We start from the raw sequence: 19,904 nt of genomic DNA, 5'->3' as shown, positions 1-19,904 counted from the left end.
CCCTTCCCCATCATCCCATCCCCATCCCCGTCCCCATCCCATCCCCGCGCCGTTCCCCCCGCCTCCGCCGCGGCCCTCCCACCGCGGCTCTGCCCGCCCTCCGCCGCGTGTAGCGGCGCTGCGCTGCGGCGGGGCCGGGGCCGGGGCCGGCGGGCGGCCAGCGCTGCCGCCGAGCCGCGGCTGGGGGCGATGCCGCCGCCCCGCCGCCCGCCCGGCCACCGGCGAGGCAGCGCCCGGCGGCGGGCGGGATAATGCAGCTGCCCGGCCCGCAGGCACCGCCAGCGGGGCGCCCCCGCCGCCATGTCCCCCCCGGCCTCGGCGGCCGCCGCCAGCGAGGGAGGCAGCAGCACGCCGGTGCCTCCGGAGGAGGAGGCGGAGGGGGCCAGAGAGGAGGTGAGGAGAGCGGCCGCCCCCCCGGCCCGGGGCTGCCCCTACCACCCTCGTTCCCCGCCCGCTTTGCATGGCGCGTTCATTGACCGCCCCGCCGCGGGCCGGGCCGGGCTTTGCCCGCACAGGTACGGAGCCACTCGCTGGGAGCCCCTCTCGCCCCGCTCCGGCCCCGGGGATGCGATGCGGGCCGGCGGGGCGGGGGTTTGGGGACCGAGGATGCCCGCCCGTCGGTCCCCGCCGCCGATGGGCTGCTCCGGCGCACCTCTTCTCCATCGCTGCCCATCACCTGGGGATCGCCGCCGAGCCTCCGGGGCTGCAAGGGAAGCAGCAGCCGGCGCCGTCCGGAGCGGGGGACGGGGCTGGAGTGGCCGGGATGGAGGAGGAAGGGAAAAAAAATCACAAACCAGAAGCGCGGGCACCGTTTTGGCTTACTGCCGCGGGCAGAGCTTGTTATGCCTGGGAGAAGAGGACGTGGAGCCCCCCTCCTTGCTGTGCGCTGGCTTCTGGGGGCATCCAGGATCACAGCTGCCTGGGTCACTGTGAGGGAAGATGCGGTGGGCAGCAGGGTAGAGGGCTTGGGGACACGGCAAAGCCAGGGGCTGTTGCTGGTGGCTGCTCCCAGCTATAGGGTGGCTGGGGAAAGTGGAAGGTGCAGACTGGGGCAGGCCGGGTACCAGCACAGCCTTGCCTCCAGGTGTGCTGCAGTCTCCCTCATCAGATGACTTTTCTGGAGTCCAGGCAGCAGATGCCAGAAAGGGTCAAGAACAGGGTGCCCTGTGCCTCGGGAGCACCACCAGGAGGCAGGTGTGCCAGCCCTTTTGTCTGCCTCTACAGATCCAGCTTGCAAGCTTGGGCTTCCCAAGCAGAGAGAAGGCAACTGCACTGACTGGTGAGACTCACTTTATGCCATGGGGCTGCTGATCCATCGAGGGCAACTAGGCAGTGTAGGAAGGGCAGTGTTCTCCTGCTGTGGTGGGCTGTCCTGTGTGGTGAGACCACAGCTCAAAGGGCAGCCGGGGGGGGTACTCAGAAGCTGGTGCATCACTTCCCCTTCTGCTGCTGAGGAGCTGCATTTTGTGAGTGCTGCATAATCCTGGTATTCTCTGCCTCCTTGGCTTGGGCAGAACATGCATGCCCATGCACGGTTATTCTATATATACAGACTTATATTTAGATATAAATAATTGCGGGAGAGGAATGCTGAAGTTCAAGGACTGGGAAGCTGTACAAATACCGTATACTCTGCCCTGGGTCTGTTTCTCTCTTCCTGCCTGCATTCAACAACTCCTGATGACCTGAGCCCAGCTCTTCAAACAGGTCCTGGGGGCAGCTAAACTGTGAGGCACTTTTTTAGCATGAGGACATGCGTGTGCCATGCTTTGATGTGGTCTCTTACTGCTGGTGCTCTGACAGTGCTGGCTCTACTTCCAAGACAGCACAGACTTTTCAGAGGTGCCAGAGCAAGACCCAGTTTGGGTGAAAGAAGCATAGCCGGGGCAGTGCCCAGACAAGTTTCCCTCACCTACAGTGCCCCCTGCCTCACAGGGACTATAAGATTGTCCGGGCTTCAGTTACTCTGTGGTAGCTGCCAACGAGGGTGTCAGTATAACACTCCATGGGAGCAGACAGAAAGGCTGTAGTGCATGACCTGCTCTGTTGAGGCTGAGGGCATCCTTCTTGTGGCCAGGAGCTATCACGGACTTGCATGAAGCAGCTGGTGGAGGAGAGGAAAGCTGCAGCCTCTCATGATGGTGCTGTGCTTGCTGGTGTCTCATCTGATGCAATGAGGAGAGACTTTAGTGGCGAGCTTGGATTCATGGACCGACCTAGTGCAATCCTCTTGTCTTCAGAGCTATCAGGAGGGGAGAATGTTCCTCCTCCCCTCTAGTGCCTATGTAATGCCATGCAGGCTGTGCAACATCCTCATTTCCATCAGAACCAGTTGCTGGTGCCAGCATTGCTGAGTGTCCCTGCAGTGTGGCCAAATCCCATATGTCAGGGTCCATTGGCCAGGGTGAGTGGGAAGCCAAAGGAGATGTCTTGAAAATGGGAAACGTGCCGTGTCCTGTGTGAAGGTGCCTCATCTTGATATCTCAGGTTGCTGTGTCTAGGAGCCAGGAAGGGCTTCAGGTGCTTCTTAGCTTGCCCCAGCAAGGCAAGTAGCAAGAGCTACTTGCCAGAGCTGACTGAGCCCTTGTTCCATCTTGGCATCTCATGCCTACACCCACACTTAGTGGCGGAGAACTGAATTTCACTCATCAATGCATACTTAGAGGGTAGGAGATGCCAAGGGACAAGCTCTTCAGCCTGGAAACAAGCGAAAACATGTTCATGTCCTGCTGCTCAGGTGGGATCTGATGGAAGGAACCAGTCTTCCTCCAAGCTGCTGTGTAACATGGAGACCTTGGTACCGCTGCAGGAGCTGACTGCTGGCAGGATTCCCTGGCTTGTTGATGCTCAGCCTGCCTCTGTCCTCTGCAGTTGGCAACACTGCCAGCCTGGGGCTGAGCCACCTCTTCTTTTAGGCTGGTAGTTCCTGCACCTGGGCTGTAGAGATGGGGTGTGTGATGTGGGTATTTGCTGGGACCATTCTGGCCAGGAGTTGCCAGTGTTTGTCCAGAGCCTTGGAAGACCGAGGTAATTCCTATAAATGACTGGATCTTCCCTACCTCCCTTTTTCTGGGGATTTGAGGTCAAAAGTATCAGGGCTTATTCATTTCTTGCATGATGTAAGTGAATCCTGGGGAAGAGCCATGGAAATTGATGCTCAGGAGTCCCCCTGGAGTCTCCTGCAAGCTGCTGCCACCACCTGGCACTCGGGAGCTACCTGGGCCTTCGGGCTGCTGCTCTGGGGCTTTTTTTTGATTGTTTTGGCAGCCCTCTAGAGGGCTGTCTCTAGGTTACCTAACCCTCTGAACCCCAGGCCATCTCGGAAAATGAATGTTTAGCGTTCTGGAGGGGAATTGGAGATTTCACAGAGATCTCTGCAGGGAGAGGTGGGTGAGAGGCATGGAAGGTAATGACATGGAAACGCTTAAAAAGGGGGACAGTTGATGAGGCCAGGGCCAGGCTGTTACAGGGAGTAGCTTGAAGAACTTAAAGGGTTTTAGTATTCAGAGTTGCAGGGTCAAGGTTGCAGGGGTGATTAAGGAGTTTTGATCTATGTGCTTGGCCACTGAGGTGCTGGTCATGTTTGTCCCCTTGAGGCTGTTTTTTTAGAAGAGGATCCCCCAGATCTCAAAGGAGTTTAGGGCAAGCAGTGATGGGGTACCCTCTTCTACTGCCTCTGCCCTGTGCATTGTGGGTGTCTCCTTTTGCTCCATGGCTGGTTGTGAGTCATCCCCTCCATCCCTCCCCACACGTCCCAAGCAGCAGCTGCAAGTGTGGGCCTCCATCTCTGTTCACTTTAGGGGCAATGTCAGAGGCCAGTGCCACGCAGGAGGGAGGGGAGGAGACGCCCAAGCTGCAGCCTCCCCCTTGCCTTCCCCAAGATGTGTCTCAGCACCTGCTAAGGGTTGCCCCATGTGTTCTATGAGGTGAACTGAAGCACAGAGAAGGGAGCTGGTTGGGGTCCCACAACAGGTTCTGCTAAGCTATGGCCAGCCTTGCCCCTTAGCACTGCAGAGATGTTTCAGTGCACCTGCAATAGCAGATTTGCTTGTCACTCTCCAATGCTGGAGCCTGAGGAGTGAGGGAGGCTCCTGGTGATGGAGGGAAACCCTGTTTGCAGTGAAGTAGGGCAAGTCTTTTGCCTCATTCCATCAGACTGCAGCGGGCAGATGATGATGGCATTTATATCAGTGCCTGCTCTCCTCCTAGTGACGCTGTTCTGAGACAGATTTCTCTTTCTCTAGCTGTGCTGGACTTATCCAAGACTGGTTAAGAGCTCAAGGAGACAACCTTATTCAGCTGCTTCTGCGGGGGAATCTGTAGAGCTGATTGTTTGCTCCTGTGAGCCCTTTGCAGCCTGGGAGAGGAGCAGGGATGCTGCAGTTTCTGCTGGGATTAGACTCTGCATCTGGCTCCTCCTCCGTCTCTGCTGTGGCTGTATCCCGTCATTGGCACTTGATCAGCTTTCAGAAACCCCACCAGTGCAGCCGAGGTGTTTATGTTTTACCTCAAAAGCCTAGGACAAAGCTGGGTTGTAAACAGTTTACAGCAGGGGTTAGTGTGACCCCGTAAAAGCACCGCAGTATCTAAACACTGCGTAGTCCTAGGAGGAGACTAATGCATGGACTAGAGCCCTGCTAACACAGTTCCTGGAACCAAGCCTGAGCTGCATCGTGCTCCCTGCCCTGGGTGGGTAACCGCAGTGGGGCTCGCCTACATCTCTGCAGGGTGACAGCCAGCATCTCCCTTCTCCTGCGACACAGGCAGTGCGGAATGTGAAGGGGAGTGACTGTGAGGTGGAATTTGCTTTTCTCAGACAGACGTGTCCAAAGACCTGGCATTCTGGTGCCCCTTCCCCAGCTGGCAAATGAATGAGCTGGATGTTTTGTTTTACTCCTTGTGTTCCCTTTGCAGATCTGCCTCCTAAACAAGGTGCTGTTTCTCAGCATTCATGCCCCGTGAGACACTCCAGGTTTGGCATGTACCACTCCAAGGGCCCTGTCCCTCCCTATGCTCCTTTGCCTGAGCAGCTCCTTTAGATCCTCACAGTCAGAGCTGCTGCTGCCAGGGAAAGCCTGCAACGCAGAAGGCATCAGGGAGAGAGGAAGCCTTTAGCTGCCTGGGTAGTGGTACAGTATTCCATACAGCATGGGAGAGCTGTGCTGCAGCCAAGCAAAGATAGAGGGGTTCGAGCAGGCTCTTGTAACTGCAGCATTGACCTCAGGAGGGAGAGCACAGCTCAGGTGGCTTCTCCTGAAAACCCCCTGCTTCTTCTCCTCACTCCCTTTTGTCTTACCTGGGGTTGCCTTCTTGCCCCGTGACTGTGAGGCTGCTGCAGTGGTCAATGCACTGGGAAGACTGGGCTGCACATGTGTCCATGCTGGCACTGCCAGCAGGGCCACCTTGCTCCTCTCTGAGTCGCCTGAAGACCAACACCACCCCACCTGCCAGCCCTGGGCTCTGTCTGTCTGTCTCCAGGTCTTGCTCTCAGCTAGTGGCTTCAAAGAGGAGAGCTCAGCATGACTGATACCTGGGACTGCCAGTGGGATGTACCACCATTCCCCTTGCCAGCAGTGGTTTCTCTGGATGTGCTGCCTGCTCTGCTCATCATGGGCTGGCTGATGGGGTGGGCAGGCAGGGGAGTTCCATGTCTCTAGGAGAGAAACCTCTGTTGGAGATTTGGGCAGGATCCAGCCCTGCTGAGTGCAGTGACAGAAATCTCACTGGCAGGCTTTGACAAGGGTGAGGAGGAAAGATTGGCCTGTGGGACTTGAGAGCACCAAGCCAGGAATGAGGGGCTCTTCAGAAGAGCAAGATGCATTTCTTAAAGGAAAGAAGAGGCCCAGATCTGCCAGTGGCCTCTGTGATCTCTGGTCCTTGCTTTAATTTTCCTTTTCATGCCAGAGTGAAAGTGCCCCTCCTGCTTTCTAACAGTGTGGGCCCATTCAGTTGTTTGGGATTCCTGGATAAGAAACCTCTCCAGCCCAGCATGCTCACTAGTGGAGAATAATGGAGCCAGGCTTGGACTGGCAGTGTCATTACAGCTGGTGTTGGTCCCTGCCACGGCAGAGGTGAGTTCAGGAGCAAAGGAGCACCTGTCTGCAGGTGCAAAGGGAGAGCAAAACTTGAAGCCTCTGAGTGAGTTTTGTGGCATCTGCACAAGGCTGGAGTTCTTGGCCCCCTCTGTCAGGTTGCACCTTTGGAGATTGCTGGATGAAATCTTCTGTACAAGAAAGCAGATAGTTACTTTCCCTGTTCTTTCTTTGGGTGGGATGATGTCAGATCTCAGACAAAGCTGGATCAATACTTGAGACTTTAGTGTTGCAGAGTGACAGAGGTTTCCTTAACCAAGTTTTTTTCACGGGTTTATGTGAAACCCTGCACTCTTCTATGGTAAAAGCACCAATGCAATCCCGTTGCTGAAGTCCTGCCTTTTCCTCACCATGAAAGACCTAAGAGCAGTTTTTTTCAGAAGTGTGGGCTGTCACAGCTGAATCTCAGTGCAAGCAGGCACATTTGCCAGCAGCTGTGAATGGCCTCTTGCCCTCCTTGCTGCTGCAGATTGGTAGGATGCTCCTCCCTTCCCCCCTGAACAATTTTTAGGATGTTACTCTTTTTTGCTTTCTCTCCTGTCAGAGGTGGCTGCATTTCAATCGTGGAAAAGTACTTTCTCGTTGGTGTGGTTTATAAAGCACTTGAGAAGCACTTCGGAGCTCCTTAGGCTGCCAAGTGTTGCACTGGGAATTGTGATTACCAAGCACAGACCTTCCCAGCTGCAGAAAGTCTGTTTCTCCATCTTACAGGCACACCAGGCAGCTTGTGCCGCCCTGGTGGAGAATTGGAATGCTGCTGATGGTTATTACTGGGAAGGGGGGAAAGGAGACTTGTGTGCAGTGGGATGAGCTGTCATGAGGGATTCAGGTGGGGTGACATCAGTTAGAGCTGCCTGTGCTACTGGGGAGAGTGCAAAAGCTGAGGAATGTGGAGGAGATCACCCAGACTCTTACCTTGTGCTCCGATAGCTCTCCCTGGGAAGTGGCAATGGTAGGGGTTTCTCTCTGTTGGAGAAGGGGGATGTTCAGGGTGTGGCTGACAGAATTGTCCTTTGCCATTTGTCATTTCCCCCATGTCCAGCTGGGCTCTGTCTATCTCCCAAGGAGGGGCAGAACACCAGAAAGGGAGGTGGGGGTGACAGTTGCCTGTACTGCATGACTGTCATCCTGTGAGAGATCCCAGCCTCTGCACTGCCCGCTGAGGCCAGGAGCCCCACCGCATCTGCTGGTTTTGTCTCTGTTGGCAGAGCTATAGGTGCTACCACGGCACCTGTACCTACCCTGCTGCCTGCTCCCCTTCCCCTGCTGCTGCAGCCTACTGACTCCTCTCTTGTTTTCTCTCTCCTTCTCCCCGGTCCCCCGGAGCAGCAGCGGCCAGTGAAGCAGTCTCTCAGCAAGTCCCTGTGCCGAGAGTCCCACTGGAAATGCCTGCTGCTGTCCCTGCTCATGTATGGCTGCATGGGAGCCATGACCTGGTGCCACGTCACTAAAGTGACCCGGCTGACCTTTGACAGCGCTTACAAGGGTAAGTCCATGATGTACCATGACAGCCCCTGTTCCAACGGCTACGTCTACATCCCCTTGGCTTTCCTGGTGATGCTCTACGTGGTGTACCTGGTGGAGTGCTGGCACTGCTACACGCGCAACGAGCTGCAGTACAAAGTGGACGTGGAGAGCGTGCACGAGCGCGTGCAGCGGATGCAGCAGGCGACGCCCTGCATCTGGTGGAAGGCCATCAGCTACCACTACGTCCGCAGGACCCGGCAGGTCACCCGCTACCGCAACGGGGACGCCTACACCACCACCCAAGTGTACCACGAGCGGGTCAACACCCACGTGGCAGAGGCCGAGTTTGATTATTCCAACTGTGGAGTTAAGGACATCTCCAAGGACCTCATTGACCTGGAGAGCTACCCAGCCACGCGGCTCCGCTTCACCAAGTGTTTCAGCTTTGCCAATGTGGAGTCCGAGAACTCCTATCTGACCCAGCGGGCCCGCTTCTTCACGGAGAACGAGGGCCTGGACGACTACATGGAGGCCAGGGAGGGGATGCACCTCAAAAATGTGGACTTCAAGGAATACATGGTGGCCTTTTCCGACCCAGACAACCTGCCTTGGTACGTATCTCACTACGTGTTCTGGGTGGCAGCTCTGCTGACCCTCTCCTGGCCCCTGCGGGTGCTAAACGAGTACCGCACCTCCTATGTCCATTACCACGTGGAAAAGCTCTTTGGGTTCGACTACGTGGCGGTGACGCCGGCTGAGGAGCGCTCCTTCTGCCGGAGGATGCCCCGTGTCAACACGGTGGACAGCACCGAGCTGGAGTGGCACATACGATCCAACCAGCAGCTGGTGCCCAGCTACTCGGAAGCAGTCCTGATGGACTTGGTGGGGCTCTCCGGCTGCACCAGCTACTCCGCTTGCCGCTACGGGGGCTACCGGCAGAACTGCGAGCGCTGCCACAGGACTATAAGCAGCTCCTCCATCTTCTCCCGCAGTGCTCTGAGCATCTGCAACGGCAGTCCCAGGATTCCCTTCAGCAGCAGCCGCTTCTCCCTGGGCCGCTTGTATGGCTCACGACGCAGCTGCCTTTGGCAGAGCCGGAGCGGCAGCCTGAACGAGCAGAGCTGCCCCACCGAGCAGACACGCCTCTCCAGCCAGGTGACTGTGGAGGAGGAAGACCCCCCTCCTTACCAGGATGCCCTCTACTTCCCCGTCCTCATTGTACACCGCAACGAAGGCTGCCTGAACCACGACCACCGTCACCTCCATCGCAATGGGTCCTGCGTGGAGACCTCACTGTGAAAGCGGAAGGCGGTGAGATCTCATTGTCCATTGCTTGGCCCAAGCCAGCAGAGGATTTGGGGAGAGGAGCACAAGGGGGATAGCCTAGGAGGACATCAGGATGAAGTGGACGTGGCATCCTGCTCTGGCAGCCAACAAAAGCTTCTCCCGCTGTGGCTCTGACCTCCCAGAGGGGTGGATGCTGATGCTCCCCCTGACGTGGCACAGAACTCTAGACCAATCACCACATGCAAAAAAAAAAAAAAAAAAAAATTCAACCAAACCAACTGCAAAACCGTAATTCATGGTATCAAGACCCAAAGGGGGGAATAAAATGACAGGCTTGATGCAGGGAGGGGGTGGCTGGCTCCAGGCTGGCTCGTGCTCCAAGGAACCAGCAGCCACCAAAAAGCACCCTGCTGCACCTCTGCCCACCCTGCTTGCCACACTGGAGCGAGACCCCTCACAGGGTGGAGGAGAACAGGCCCCTGGGAGCAGAGTGTCGCTGCCTGTGATGGAAGGTCATGGGTACCCAGGCACGTGGAGCTGAGTGGCAGGCTAGAGTAAAGGCTGAAAGCCACGAATCTGCCTCTTCCCCTTCCCCCCTGACCATTCCCCACCCTCCCCATTTTTTTTTAGACCATGCTCCGACTGTTACTTTGTTCTCACTGCTGGGAATGGCATTGCCTCCAGAGGATCCCAGGCTCAGCTCCTTAGGAAACTTCAGTGTGCCAGCTGTGAGTCAGCATCCCCTTGGTAAAGGGTTTTCTGTTTGGGCATACAGCACCGGGCAAGGGATGAATGTGCAAATCCAGGTGGAGCAGAGATTTGCAGCGCTGCTGATGTGTTTGCTGGAGGAGGGCTCAGCTGGAAAGAGAAAACAGGAGGCCCCTGGTGAGCTGGGGAAGGGGAAGAGGATGGCACTGAGACAGACATCGTGGTATCAGGTGGCACGCCAAGTGGCTGGGGACCCTTCCTGGCTTTGAAATGAGTCCTAATTGGTTCAGCCAAGCATGGAGGAAGTCTCTGGTAGGTTCAGCTGCAGTTCACCTATTGATAATGGAGCAGCAGGTTGGTGCATGTCTGCACGAGTGAATTTTGCATGAGATCCAGCTGGGCTCTGGCTGTGGACTCTGAGCTGCAGGATCCTGGAAGCCTCATTTTGGCAGAGAGCTCTGAGGGGATAGGAGGGACAAATGCAAAAGCATGCTGGAGCATTGGGAACTTTGGCTGGGGAAAGGAGGATCAAAAGGATTCTGTTTCTGTGGGACCCCACCATTGGTGCAGGACCAGTGCAGGAGGCATCTGCCAGGAGGGATGCTCTGCAGAACAGAGACCAGGGATACGTTAGAGAAGAACCTGATTAAAACTAAATGTTTGGCACGATGGAGGTTTTTGCAGGGAGGTGTTAGGCTGTGAGAAGTGAGATTACTTCTGAGTAGCTCATTAGCTACTGGGTTCTTCTGCCTTGCGCTTGTCAGGGCACGTTGCTCTGAGCTTTGTGCTGCCCCTTCTACCCCGCTGGAAAGGATCTCAGTGACATTGGGCAAAAAGCCTTCGTGTCACTGGAGCTGCAACAGTGTTTGCAGCATGCAGACACCCAGCTTTTCCTCCTCCAGCAACACATCCCTAGATCTCCTGTGTCCTTGTTCTCAGAAAAGCTGTCTCCTTTTCAGTCAGCTCTTTGGGGAATGCATGCCAAATCAGCCAGCAATTTCTCCAGATTACTCCTCAGCTTCACCCTGCTTCCCTTATCAGCTGTGGCAAACAAAAGCTAAGAGCAGAACTTCTTGGGTGACAAGGGCAAGTCCATTGGCACCTGGGCATTTGTGCTTGGTGTCTGCCTCCCCATCTGTCTCAGAAGGGCAAACAGTGAGGCACTGCATTTAGTCCTGTATTTAGTCCAGCCATCTTCCTCCTGCCAGCCATTAATGAAGGATCTGTCTCTCTCATCGTGCTACTGTACTGCTTTGCCTCCCAGGTCTTGAGGAGGCTGCAAATGCACCCATGTACCACATTGGTCCTCTTTTGAAAGACATCTCCTGTTGGCAAGCCTGAAGTGGTCAGCACCTGTGGGCATTGTAGGGCTCCACTTTTCATTTCCCCCAGAGCAGTCTGTTCTGCTCTTTATGCCCTGCATATCCTGCTTAGTGCCTCTGCCCTTCGAGTCACCTTGTCCTCCTGGATCTTGGGTGATAAACTACAAAGCAGTGGTTTGAACAGGAAATCTCTTAAAATCTCACTATTTATGATTCTGTCTTAGCATCTGCCCTTACTTTCACTACCAGAGCTAGATGGTGGCTTAAAGAAGAGGGTCCCTTGGAGGACAGAGAAGCATAAGGTCTCTCGTGTAGGCACATCCCTCTCTGCGTTTTGTTCTCATTATTTTTGGCATAGATTCAGACTGGGCGAAAGCAGCTCTGGGATTTCCTTGCTTAGTAATGACATTTGGCTTGCTGTGCACTCGTGCTTCTCTCTCCAAGGGCCTAATGTAAGCCAAGGCCAATGTGGTGTATGCTCATGACTCCAGAGAGATAATGGTGTGTGCTTGTATGTCCCAGTGAATTGAGACAGTGGAGCTGCAATGGGTCATTAATGAGGAATGAGGTCCCCACTTGTCCTTCCTGACATGTTCTCTTTGAAATCTCCTGCACATTGCTTAAATTAGGCTGTAATGGCTCATCTTTCTATCTCCAGCCTCCAAGGTGCCTTGGACAGATGGATTTATCTAAGTTTTGGCAGTCCTTTAAGCTCCCTGGGGCAAAGACAGTCTTCAAAATAGGGACAGATTAGCAGGGTCTCTGTGGCCCCAGCTTTTAGCACCTGCAGCAGAGTTTCAGGTACCATGTCCTCGGCTCTTTCTCGGGCTTTCTATGAGAATGCCTTGCCTTGTTCCTCTGGCCCCATTTTCACCTATGAAATCTTATTCTGGAGGTGGTTTATCCAGGTGGACACATGGATCTTCAAGGCACAGCTGCTGTTCTGACCCACAGGATCCATACAGCCTTCCTGTTGCTGAACACCTTTCCCAGGTGCCAGCTGCAGCCAGGTCCCAGCTGTAGCCCCAGTGCTACTGTCTGTGGCTAGTCCAGACCCACAGTACCCTGAGAAGTGGGACCTCTCTAGTCGGTGTTTCCCACTGCATGCCAGGATTTCTGAGATCTCATCCCTCATATTCTTGGCTCTACTACCCAAATGCACTTGGTGGAACTGCCCTTCTGATCCATCCTATTCCTTTCTCTCAAGGTTGGAGACATGCCTCAGGCTCAGGAAAGGGGGATGGTGCACTGGGACATGGTAGGGGAGCAGTTCTGGGCAGCAGGGACAGGAGCTGCTTGGTGGCTTCACAGAGAAGGGGTGGAGCTGAAGAGGAGAAAGTGAAACTAGGGTTCATCCTGGCATGTCTAGCCAGGCAGGAAAGTTCAGAGCAGAAAACTGGGCTCTCCCTTCCGTCTCCTGGCATGGGACACTACTCCTGGCATGGGACACTACTGGCAAAGAGGGTTTCCTCCTAAGTGTTGGTGAGAGACCGCAGTGCCCTGGGCCAAGGGCAGCTGCTGTAATTCTCCTTACGGCTCAGGTTACGAGCACGGATACCCAGAGATGGCCTGTCCCTGTCCTAGTGGAATGGTCCCATCTCCTGGCACACACATCACCCACCACAGCTCTGGGCTCTGCAGCAGTCAGGTGTCTGCTCTTCCTGAGACTTGTGTCTGCTCTCTGCTGTATCCACCTTGGTGATTCCTTTGGTAGGTCATTTGATGGCCCAATCTGCTCCTCTCAGGATAATCTTCTCCCTTATATCTATCTAACCTGAGTTCTCCTTGCTCTATCTTAATCCCATTACTTCTCCTCCGTTGACTGGTGAGTCTAATTGGCTCTGTTCCTTTTTTCTCATGGCCTTTGTGACACAAGTAGGCCTGTTATCTGTAGCCTTCTCTTCACCAATCCCAGAGTCTTGATCTCACTTGCCAGACCCTGGCTTGAGTGGTGGTGCAGAAGTTTTCACTGTGTAGTGAGTATGTCACTCCTGCTCTAAGCCTGGCCCAGGCAAGAGGGCCAAAGGTGTAAGCAATGCCTTGGTGTGTCAGAGAGGCTGTGTCCTCATTTCTGGTGCAGAAGATCTCTTCAAAGTGAGCAAAGTATACAGAGCTGCTGGCTGCTTACACGAGGAAAGCAGGACAGCACGCATCACCCTCTGGGAAGGTCGAAGCTGGGTGCTTGTCAGTGTGATGGGGGCAATAACTAGGAGGATCTCTGCAGTCAGGTGGCTTTGTTTTTTTCCATACATCATTGAAACTTTGCAGTTTTCCATGGGCTGGGACTCAGGCTCAGCACTCCACTTAGCAGCAGACTTTCCTCATATACCAGAAGGATGGAGGCAGGAACGCTACCAGCTCCTCTTCATGGCCCTTCATGGTGCTAATGCAACCCAGAAGAGGGCTTGTTCTTACTGCTGCAAGGCTGGAGAATTAGTTTGGGCTATTTAGTGTTTCCTGTTGCTGTCAATATACTTGTCAGGTACTTGAAAGCTCTCCAGCTTTTCTGAAATAGAGAAAAAGAGAGAGAGAGAGAAGTGTGTGAGAAGCTCTGGATTAGCTGATCATCAAGACACATCACCACCCATTTATCTATCTTTCAGCACAGTGGAAGCTTCCCACTTAGTGCCTCGCACCTTGCTTGTGCAGAACCAGTTGATGACACCAACCAGCCAAGTGGTACTTCTTTGAGCCCTCTGTGTGTCATGTCTCACTCCACACCAAGGAGGGAGGTTTCAGAGAGGGCTGTCAGGAAGAGCAGCTGTAAGGGCATTCATTAGGATGGGGAGAGGGAATCTCAGCCTATGGCCAAGGCCAGGCCTTCCAGGCAAATACACAGTATTGAGGTTGGGGAAGCTGCTGTTCATCTATTGTCAAACAAATGCAGCCCCCTTCCTTTCTGCTCCCCATAAAATCCACATTAGAGATCCAGCTGATCCCTGCCCTCTTTGTTTTCTCTTCACTCAAGAGACTGCAGAGTTGTTTATTAACTCATAGATGCCCATGGGGTGAGAACTGCAGGAAAAGATTTATTAAGTGGAAGTTTAAAAAAGTTAGGTAGCATCTGATGCCTGTAAAACAGCAGCTGCTGATTGGCAGGTGGGACAAATAATGCTTTTTAAGCTCTCCTTCCAGCTTTTCCAACCACAGCTTCAGTCCTGCTGTCTAATGTCACCAGCGTGCTGCCTTTAGCAGACTTTGCTGCAATGTGCTCCTACTCTGCTGCAGTGGCTGTAGGGGCTGGGTCTGAAATGCTACACCACCCCTAAGATGTTGTGTTACCAAAGAACTGTAATTCTCAAGTTGGGATATGTCCTTCTGATCGTGTTTCATTCATATTCAGTGATTAGAATAAAGTCTGTAGGAATATGATCTGGATCCAGGTAATGTCAGAAATGAAACAGTTTAAGTGATAGCTCTATCTGGTGCTGCTGCCTGCTGTGATGTACTTGGGCCTATGCTCTCCACTCAGCCAGGTATGCATGGGGACCAAAGGCTGGTTCATAGGACCTGGGATCCCAGTGGGGACTTGGGGCTGAGCCTGCCTAAGGCTGTTTTCCCTGTGGCCATTCTGGAGAAAGTGGAAAGGGGTCACAGTCTCACTTCAGGTAGAAATTAATGGGCTATGTTCATTCCTAGTATAATCTTACTGAAGCCAGTGGTACTATACTAATGTGAGTTTGGCTTAGTAGCTCCTCAGAGGGTCTGTCCTTGAATGCAGAAAAATTGGTCTGTCACAGTGTTGCTTTGAAGCATAGATTTTGTGTTGGAACTTGGCCAGCATGATGAATGTTGAATACCTGTAGTTTCTACAAGCAGTGGGTTGAATTGTTCTGCTCTACTGCCTCTATCACAGCTGCTCTGCCAAGGGGAACATTATGCCCATGGATGTGATGTCGTCAACTCCCTCAAAAGCAAGCTAACAAGCAAGTTGACTTCCACAGCACCTCCACAGCACTGGGAGAGGAGCCTTCTCCCACAGGACCATAGCCTTTCTGCCTCTGAGGTAAAAGAGGTCCCAAGGACAGAACTGAACCTGCAAGACCCATGGCCTCGTGGCCTGCCCTTCCTCCTTCCCTCCTTACCTCATGTCTGTCTTGGGGGAGGGACAGTTTCCCTGTGAAGTCCAACAAGCTCCTCTTCCTGCAGCTCGTAAACAGGCTCTACTAACAGGTATGTCATCCACCTATGCAACTCTTCCAGAAGCTGCCAGATTTTCAGGAGCCCATTACAATGTGCAGCATGGCCATCCAGCACTGAGAATAAGCACAGCGGCTGCTGGAAAGCTAAGTGGGTTTTATTCCTCCCTCATTCTCCAGGAAGACTCTTTTTGTTGGGCCATTTTGTTTGTTTGTTCGTTCGTTTGGGTTTTGTAAACTTCATCTGGGGGAAATGAAGCTTGTGAGAAATTGGTGCCCATCCTGAACCCTCCCCAGTCCTTCGAACTCTGTGAATGGATGGTTCACCTACTGTGATTATAATTTAGTGGATTTTGTAGAACAAAATAACTTCACACACAGACACATGAGGTTCTTTCACCCTCCATCAGCACAAGCTGCTTCTGCAATCTTAGCTACTCACATTAGTGAAAGAAAAAACCTAGCTAGAATGTGGTGAGATGACGTAGTACTTTGTATCCGTCCCATGGTCCCAACGTCCATTAGCAGCGCCGACAGCTGCCGTGACATGAATTCAGACTTTGGCTGGCAGCCCATGAACCAGTCAGGGTGGAAGTTTGGAAAATCCCAAGCCTGAGTCTATGCACATTTCCAGAAGCAGATGCAGAGGGAGGATCAGCTGAAAGCAGGCATCACCTCCTGCTCGGCTCTGGCAGAAGCTGGTGGGCTCTGTTTGTGCTGCACCTGCCCCCCAGGAAGAGCCTGTCCCCAGGGGCGAGCAGAGTGTGTCTGATGGAGCAGCCCTGCTCAGCTGACTGGGGAAACAGCAGTGACAACCCCAAAATAACAGAATTTCACTTTGGAAATGCCAACGGCTTTTTCAAACTGAAATGCAACTAGAAGGCCTTAAAAGCTGGGAGAAGTGTTTCACATTGGTGTTTTTTGGTTTAAAAAAAAAAAAAAAAAAAAAGATTTTTGGTGATGATGTGGGTTTAAACTCTCCACTCCTTCCAACTCCGTTAGTAATGTGCCGTGCTGGTGGGGAAGGAATGTCAAAGGCAGATCAGGCTGGTGGCCGTGTGGCTTTGCAGTGGGGTAGGTTGACCATGAATGGAGGCCAGAGTTTAAAATCTTTCTTTGCCCCTGGAGGTGTGACATGGTCATCCACCCAGACGTGGCAGGGTGGGGTTCTATGTGCTAGTGCACAGCTGGGATCTGTGGCCCTGCAGAGGGTTGATATGTTTGTGGCTTTAGTGTGGTGACACCCATCCGCCCTTGCAGCAAGGGCTTTTCAGGGTGACAGAGCATTGCTTGTTCCTCATGAGAGGAAAGTCCTGACCTGGTTTCTGTGAGGAGATGGTGTGAAGTGTCACATTTGCTGCAGTGAGTGGTAGGGAACAGGGATAAAAGCATGGAGCAAGCTGTGTTTGAGAACAAGCTAATCCATTGCTGGCTGCCTGAAACTGGAGAGCTGCTGGATCTGCTCCCTGGACAATGCTTTCCAGCTCTTCTCTCCCCAAACCCGCCAAAGCACTCCCCTCCCCTGAACTCCTCACATCATTTTGGTCCCCTCCCTGCTGGGTGCCATGGGCCAGCCATGAAATTCCAGCAGATGCATGATGACCACAGGCATGCTGGTGGCCAGACCTCACTATACCCTGCCTGTGCACAGCCTCCCAGCAGTGCTCCCTGCCCTGGCGTGCCCACTGCTTGCTTGCTGCAGAGCAGCCGCAGCACATCCTGGCATCACTTTGGCATCACTCTCTGCTTTCCCAGAGAATTTCGCTGCACCTCTCCTAAGTCAGAAAACAGGAGGCCTTGATGTTTTGGTGGTCCTGGTCTCCAGACCAGGGAGGAGAGGAGAGGCAGGTCAGCTGTTGTGGCAGTGCCGGACCAGGGGACCGCATCATGGTGAAAGGAGCATATCTGCTGGAGAAATCTCCAAACATGGGTTCTGTGCTTCTCCACTGGGGCTGAGGGCAGCTAACAGAGAGCAGAATAGGTTGGGAATGCTCAGCAAGACATGGGAGGATGAGAGCTGGTTGAGAACAGCTGTAAAAGGCTTTGCAAAGGTGGTGGTTTTTGCAGGAGACAGAAGGCAAAATGGGGCAGGAGGATGTGGTGCTGGAGCAACGGTGCTGCAAGGCAGGGAGGGTGGGGAGAAAATGGAGCAGGGAATTTGATAGAGAAGCTCGGGAATGCAGTGGGCTTTCGAAACAGTCTATGCATGCTCTGGCTGAGGAGAAAGGCAGGAGGTATTTCTGAGCTGAGGTGCCCAGGCCATGTCTCGCTGCATTGTTGTTGGAGCAGCAGTGTCGCCTCCAAGCCCAGCACTGACAGCCTGAGCTCGTGTCATCAACCACAACGGCTAACTCAGCCACAAGGTGTAAATGTCACTAATGAATAAATTGCCTTGTGCCTTGGAGAGGCTAATCCATCACGGCCAGAGACAGGATCTGACAAACCTGGCTATTTCAGGCATACCCTGTAGGGAGGAGGAACACTTCGTTTCTGAGCCGTCCAGAAACGTCTCCACCTAGGGAAGTCGATGCAGGGCTTGGCTCTGTGCCACTTCCCATCTTCCCGGCCACATGAGCTCAGGCTTCATCCCTCTTCACTGCAACTGAAGAAGCATGAAAGGATCTAGATTAGCCAAAAGTGCCCTGTCAGCAGAGTGGTACGTGGGGTAGCTGGTAATTGAGTTTGGAGGGAAGCTGCTGGACACAGGGCACGGGTGCTGTAGGGGTGATGGAATACAGTGGTGGGTCCTCAGTGACTGGGACGCTTGTGTTAATTTTCTCGGTGTGTTTCAGGTCAGGAGTGCTTGGCAGTATGTTTTAGAAGTGTGATGTTTCCTCCTCACCCCACTGTGCTGTCCCAGAGGCAGTGCATAGGACCCCCATTTTCAGGTCACCCTGTGCTGTTGAACCCCAGCCACCAGCATCTTGGCTGGTGCAGAGGGCCAGCAGGTACCAAATGGGCAGGGACAGCTCAGCCTAGACAAATCCAGCTCCATAGGAGCCAAGGGAAGCTCAACACAGCAACCCTTTCTGTGCACAGCCTCTGCTCATCGTTGTGGCAGCCTGCTCCTCCTCCCCACGTTGGTGCTCAAAATCAACCTGCTGCCCTGTTTGTGACATATGCCAGTGTGACACCTTGCAAATTGATGCCTGGGTCTCTGAGCAGAAGCCGCCAGGCTTGGGAAGCTGGCCACTGTCTCCTGCTGCCGTGTGCGCTCTGCTCAGAGCAGCAGAAGCCGGGCTCGCCATCTGCTGTGGGAGGGAGCCAGCCGGGTGTCCCTGCTCCAGCCTGATGGGATACCCGCCTGAGAGCAAGCCCTCGTGGCATTCCCCCTTCTTTACCTTCTGGCCACCCCTATCTCTCACCATCTCTCATGGGTGAGGAGATGCTCCCAGCTTGACTCTGCTGAGTGCTGCTGATGCTGCATTGGTGGGTGGTGGCAGTGCCCAAGCTCATTCTCTCCTCCAGATGGAGACCCACAAATGACCCCCCCTCCTCAAAGCCTGACGGTACTCCTTGGAGATAGATCTCATGGGAGAGCTAAGGTATCTGTTCTGGCCCTGCACTCAGCACAGTGACCAGCCAGTGACTCACCCTGGGGTAGCTGGACCTGGAGCTGACAAGTGACCCACCAACAGCAGGAATGTTCACACTCCAACAATCTGCTGTTGCTGTCTGGCCAGAGTGTGTGACATTTGAAATTATTTCAACCCTTGGCAGATAGTTGACTGTTGGTTTTGGCTGTGGGCAAGTGGTGCAAGCTGCTTGGTTTGAACTTTGGTTTTTTGGCCAAGAGATTGATGGGAGAGAGAGCAAAGAGTTTCTCCAGGAAACAGCTACCTGTCCAGGCATTCCTGCGTGTGGCAGCCCAGGAGTGGGTTTGAAGGGTGCTTAAGCGTGCTGAGTCTCAGCTGTTAGTAAGAAAATGAGCAGTGAATATTCTGGAAAGCAAGTTAGAAGTTTTTCTGGTGATGACATGTTTTCCCAGGCCCTTTTCTTTCCGTCCCTTGTCCTCACTGGCTCTGGTGGCCAGTTCCTCCTCATGTGTCTGCTAGCATGTCTGCAGGATCTCATTGCTGCCCACCAAGCATGAGCTTTCATTGCACAACTGGCTGACCAGCTGCAGCCCTGTCCTTGGAGCTACAGGCAGGCTTGCCTAGGACCAGGCCACCCCCATTAAACACCCACCCTTGCTGCTGGAGCTGTTGCTTCATCAGCCTGATGCTGATCTGGGTCTTTTCTGCTGTTTCTGAACATGAGTTCTCATCTCATTGAGGTGTGTCATCCAGTGAAAATATTTTGTAAATGCAAATAAAAATAAATAAGTATATTCAATACCTCGGTCTCGAGGATGGGAAACAAGTAGTGGGAGACGCCCAGGTAGGGAGGTTTCACAGCTGCTACTGTTGGTTAGGAATTCTTCTGGACGTAGCCGCTGGAGCATCCATCAATCGTTGGGAAGGGAGCTACACAAACCTGTGAGGGCTTGGGGCTGAGCCCTGTCAGCACCCCTTGTGTGGCCCCTGCTGTCAGGGCAGCCTCGCACTCCATCCTTTCTGATCTATATGGGCGTGGCACGGTGCAGGTGAAGGTCCTGTTGGCCAGGGGCCAGTGGCACCGTCGGTGTCTGTATCCATCAGGCAGGGCAAGGCAGAAGCGGGTACGTGGTGAATAAATTCTTTTGTGAACACTGGGAAACGGTTTTTACTTTTCAACTCTGTCAATATGATCTAGCTCTGTCTGTCTCTCGATATATGTACAAACAGTATATCACAATGTTGCCTTTTTTGTTGGAAATATCAAAGTACAAAGATTGTAAACCAAATCGGTGTAATAAAAGTTTCAGATGATTCACTGAGGTGGTTGCCAGCAGTGGGTCTGTGAGCACT

At 53.6% G+C, this 19,904-nt stretch overlaps 1 protein-coding gene across 2 annotated transcripts; it reads left to right on the top strand.

Moving 5' to 3' along the window:
* The first annotated feature begins 300 nt into the window (after positions 1-300).
* Positions 301-19,873, top strand: TMEM151B (transmembrane protein 151B). Of its 2 annotated transcripts, none has more exons than XM_088161299.1 (3): positions 301-393; positions 7,422-9,574; positions 14,733-19,873. In XM_088161299.1, exons 1-2 carry the CDS (start codon positions 301-303, stop codon positions 8,856-8,858), a joined length of 1,530 nt encoding a protein of 509 aa, XP_088017425.1. In that variant the 3' UTR covers positions 8,859-9,574; positions 14,733-19,873. The 2 variants fall into 2 exon arrangements, with proteins under 2 accessions (XP_088017425.1, XP_088017424.1); XM_088161298.1 differs by having other exon boundaries at positions 7,422-9,866.
* Positions 19,874-19,904: the final 31 nt, after the last annotated feature.

This window comes from Sturnus vulgaris, chromosome 3 (genome assembly GCF_052056855.1).
Source record: "Sturnus vulgaris isolate bStuVul1 chromosome 3, bStuVul1.hap1, whole genome shotgun sequence".
Taxonomy (NCBI): domain Eukaryota; kingdom Metazoa; phylum Chordata; class Aves; order Passeriformes; family Sturnidae; genus Sturnus; species Sturnus vulgaris.
Note: the sequence above shows the minus strand (reverse complement) of the source record. Positions and strands in the feature narration are given on the sequence as shown.